A 4,653-nucleotide genomic window follows, 5' to 3' on the forward strand; every position below is an offset into this window, starting at 1 on the left:
CACCCGAGGAGACCCGGCCATGCCGCAGCAGGCAGCAGCAGAGACGTGGCACGGGAGAGGGACAGGCACGGCAGGGCAATCCCTGGGCTCCCAAGTACAACCAGCGCATGGGCTTACGGGGCAGCAAGTGGGGCGTGTGCTCCTCGTCACACACGGAGGGACATCGAGCCCTCCCCACCTTGCAGGCATGGTGGGGCAGAGCAAGGGAGAAGGAGCTCTTGTCCTCCAGCTCTGCAGCTGTGAGGTGGCTGTTGGGTCTGTGCGTTTGGGAACCTGCGGTGAGCAGATGGACTTGAGGGCTGGGCCGGTCTCACCCAGCTTCGCCGCAGCAGGGGCATCACCACCTTGCACAGGCATCACCGGTGGGCAGCTGACTCCTGCATGGGGTCTCAAGGTGCCTGTGAAAGGCTCTCCTCGCTCCAGTGGTTTTGGAAGGAATTCTCAGCCCATCAGCTACCACCCCAAGACAACGGGTGGCTCCACCAGCACGTGTTACTGCTCTAAGCCATCTCCAGCTCCCACTCACAGTTTGACAAAGGGGTCCGAGTATCCGTTGGCATCCATGGCTGCTAAATGCACGCAGCGTACGATGCCGACAATCAGGCCGCCCTGCTGGGTGCTGTACATAAGGGACACGAGGATCTTGCCACGCTCCTCCACATCCCCACCACGATCTACCTGCAAGAGGAAGCCACCAGAGATGGGGACACAAGGACTGAGTGAGGAAGACAGTCAACTGCAGAGACAAGATGGATACAAGGGATCTTGTATCCTCGTGAGGTGGGGAAAAAAAAGTCTTGTACATGAGAGATGGTGGGTGAACATAGCACCATCCGAGGACTCTTACCTCCTCTTCATACAGTGCCATCCCACGAGATGAGCCAGTAGTTCCAGCACGTTTCATCTTGGATGAGGAAGGGAAAAAAGAGAGACTGTCATGAGTGACCACAGCTGGGAGAGGCACCTTCCCAGAAGCCCAGCCCAGCTCTTTCGTGGAACAGAGCTCAGGTCCTTCACCTGCTCCATCAACCTCCACCTCAGCAGACTTAGCACCTCACCCACAGCACTGGGGATGCAGCAACCTGCCCTTTCTTCTTACATCAGCATAGGCTGGCAACGCCAGCAGGTCTGCAGCCACCAGAGAGGTCCCCAGAGTCACCTCCCCTGTATTCCCACCACACTCTTATCTCCTGGCCTTGATGGGTCACATCAGCCCAGACACGGGTGGGAATCCAACTCGTATTGACACCAGTGAGGTCAGGCCCCAACAGCTCTTGGCTGGTTGTAGCTCCAAGCTCACCAGTAGCTCCCTCCCATGCCATTTGTTATCAACCTCAACATTAACGGTAGCAGAAAGAAATTTCCCAGAAACTCACTGGTATTACTCTCTCCAAACAGATGTTGAAGTTCTTTTTCTGATTGGCTTTGAGCTTTTTCAAGGAAACTCTAGTTTCTCCGATAAACTCATTGTGGCCAAATTTGTCTTCATCACACACAGAGATCCTGAAGGGAACACAAAAGGTGAACGTCAGCCAGGCTGGAGCAGCACCCGACTCCGGAGCACAAAACGACTTCTGCAAGGGCACGGCTCTGGGGTGGACACAGCAAAGCACCACCAAAGCCGCCACCCCTCCAGGTCTCCTCTGACCGAAAGCAGCCAGAAAACCAGGCTTCTGTTTTGCCAGAAAAATCATCGTTTTTCGTATGTGCTCTGGGACAGGGCAAGAAAACAACAGGTGGATGTTTCCTGTAGGCAGGAAACGCCACAAATTTAGAGACATCCGCATGTTTTGCTGGGACACTGTCAAATCACGCACAGCTTCGTGATACACAGGAAGGATGATGGTAACGCCCATAGTTCAATATTAAATGACAGGGTCAAAGTGTCTGCCTTTTTATTTTCAAAAGGACCATCATAACCAGCGTGGTCACGCCAAGCATGTTGGTTTTGCCCCAAAACTCGGCACGTCCAGGTGCTCTGTCAACACTTCCACTTCGCTGCCAGTGCCCTCCTGAGGAAGGCTGGCTTGTGATGCTCCGTGTGAGGAGACCCATGGGCCCCATCCCACCACGCCACGGGATACCCCAGCATCACTGCTTGCCTGAGGGTTTTCCTCTGCATGTCCTCATCTGTGATGCCGTGGTACACCAGGGTCTCATTCCACACGGGGTTACGGGTGTTGCGCAGCGTCTTCGTCCTCAGCTTATTGGACTACGGCGTCAAAAGGAAACATGGCATAATTATTCTCCTGACCTCCTCCCCACCAAAATCTCAGCTCCTGGCAGAGGAGTGCAAATTAGATGCTCCATCACCTCTGGCTCGCAAGAGGTGGTTTGACTGGGCTCTGCAGGACATCACGGCTGCCTGCTGAGGCTCTCGCACCCAGGAGCCATCAACTCCAGGGGAGCATCACCGACCTGACAAGGTGGACATTTATGCAAGCACCAGGGACTCAGTTGCCCGCAGTGGCCAGGGCAGCCTTCACCGCCGGCTTTTTTCACTGTCTGGGGTCTACTCCCTCAAGGACACTTGTACAAGACAAAGCTGCCCAGGGCAGGCTGTGCGGGGCTTGGTAACGGCTCTCCTTGTCTAAAAGCGATGACAGCTTGGGAAACGAGTTGCTCTGTCACTTGTTCATGTGTCTTTCACAAACACACGTGCAAAATAAAAAAGTTAAAAGAAAGATCAGTGTACAAGAGAGCAACAGAAATCAAAGCGATTCCCACCATCGCGACACCTCAATTTACTCTGCACGAGACCAGAAAGCCCCCGCACAAAGTACACCTCTAAATATCATCCCCATGGTTTCACCAGCAGTTTCCCCCTTGTTTCACTCTTAATTCCTCTGAGGAAAACTCTGCTGCCTGGAAGAGCTTTGCAGCCCCTGAGCAAGGCTCTGGCACCTCTCGGTCATCCCCTCCCCAAGGGTTTCCCCACCGAGCTCAGCTGAGCCGGGCTGGAGGGCGATTTGCGGGGCTCGCTTTGATGGGGGGAGTCAGAGCCCAGTCGATGGTTATTTCTTTCCGGCTCCAATGAGAACATGCTGCAGCTTCGAGCAAACGGATGGTCCGAACTCCGGTAATAATGAAGCGTTAACAGTGCCACCTCCCCTGGAGGTCCCCTCCATCCCTACGCAGATCCCTGTCTGCAGGATGAGCCTTTCCTGGGGAACGGGAGAGCATCTGCAAGCACCGCCACTTCTCAGAGAAACCTCCCGGGTAAAGTAGCAGCGGCAAGCGACTGCGCAGAGAACTTGAAGAGAGGAAGTCTGACACAAGGAGGGACCTCAGGGGGCTTTGAGAAACCTCAGCTCCATCTCCAGCCCCACGCACACCCAAACCAGGCAAAGCCTCACCTTGCTGGCTCCAGGCAGGAGGTGCAGTTTGACGTAGGGATCTGCCAGGCCGTTTGAGTCCATTGGTTTTAAGCCCTAAAAGATGATGAAAACGTGGTGTGTGGGTGCTTGAGCAGAGCCGGGGAAGAGAAGAAGCAACTCAGAACAGAGAAAATGCGTTTAGGGAGGCAAGAGCCTTGTCCTCCACCCCGAGCAGGCGTGGGTGCCACCATACACTGAATCATCAGACCCACTTGCTGCTCCCATCCCATTGCACCGGGGGAACTGGGAGCCAGACAGAGGTAAAGCCGTCAAAGGGGGGAAAGGAGAGCACTTACTTTGGCCTTGATGAGGGTGCAGTGCAGGGAGCTGTTCTCCTGGTCGTAGAGCAGGCTGAACTCCAGCGCGCCCAGTGTAGCTGACAGCAGGAGAGAGGAGGAGGAGGAGTTGGAAACAGAACCTCATTAAAACCCCAGCCAATAACTGCCTTTAATAAGCCCTGATTAGTAATAATTAGAAAGATTTGCTGTTCAAGACTCAAGCCATTTAATCACATGTGAGACTGCGGTGGCATCAGCCAAACTGCCAGATTCGCACAAATCCAGCCAGATCCACAAGCTCTGGCCAGCAAAGCTCTGCAGAGCTGGAACGACCCAGCGAGGGCTCTTCGGGGCTTTCGAGCTGACTGTGATATTTGCCAGCCAAGGAATTGCTGACCCTACAAACTCTTCTCAGGGCAATGCTGCCCCAGGACCTCCCGGAGAGGGTGTTTCGGGTTGGATGGCCAGCTTGGGCTCAGCGATTGGCCCCCGTTTTGACCTGTTTGGGAACCAGCTCACACTTCTCACGTGCTCCCCAGGATGAAGACTTAGCACAGAGCCTCAGCTGGATCCATCTGCTCCTGTCTGAGCCCGATTTCTACACCCAGAGCAGCATTCCCCATCCTGGGTGGGAAGGGGCTGGACAGACAGAGCACTGCCCCGCCACGGCTGCACACCCTCATGCAACAAACTCCCTGAGCACCAAGATCTCATGGAGTAAAGGGACTGAAGCTGCCAAGTCTTTCCTACTGACAGGCCTGGTGGCACTTCTCACAGCGAAGGATGGTCTGATGGAAAGAGGCATCCGCCTTTGGGACTCGAATTCGGAAAGGGGAAGGTGATGAGAGCACAGAGCCTAAACCACCACGTGTCAGAGCCCAGTAATTTGGTGCAAAACCCACTGAAGATCCCACGAGCTGCGCTGAACTGACTGAGCAAGGACAGCCTGCGAGACCCTGCCCTGGAGCCGCAGCAGCGTTCCTGAGGACTCTCCCTGC

General features: G+C 55.0%; 1 protein-coding gene across 1 annotated transcript in view; it reads right to left on the reverse strand.

Moving 5' to 3' along the window:
- Positions 1-4,653, reverse strand: part of LOC104493458 (rabphilin-3A) — a gene marked incomplete at its 5' end in the record, with an annotated part of 7,407 nt that overhangs the window by 2,411 nt on the left and 343 nt on the right. Inside the window, 6 exons of the mRNA XM_010136132.1 lie at positions 527-678; positions 848-904; positions 1,377-1,503; positions 2,103-2,212; positions 3,357-3,431; positions 3,674-3,753. Of these exons, the coding sequence (XP_010134434.1) occupies positions 527-678; positions 848-904; positions 1,377-1,503; positions 2,103-2,212; positions 3,357-3,431; positions 3,674-3,753 (601 nt within the window). The remainder of the gene's footprint in view (positions 1-526; positions 679-847; positions 905-1,376; positions 1,504-2,102; positions 2,213-3,356; positions 3,432-3,673; positions 3,754-4,653) is intronic.

Source organism: Buceros rhinoceros, unplaced genomic scaffold, assembly GCF_000710305.1.
Source record: "Buceros rhinoceros silvestris isolate BGI_N320 unplaced genomic scaffold, ASM71030v1 scaffold38295, whole genome shotgun sequence".
NCBI classification, from domain to species: Eukaryota; Metazoa; Chordata; class Aves; order Bucerotiformes; family Bucerotidae; genus Buceros; species Buceros rhinoceros.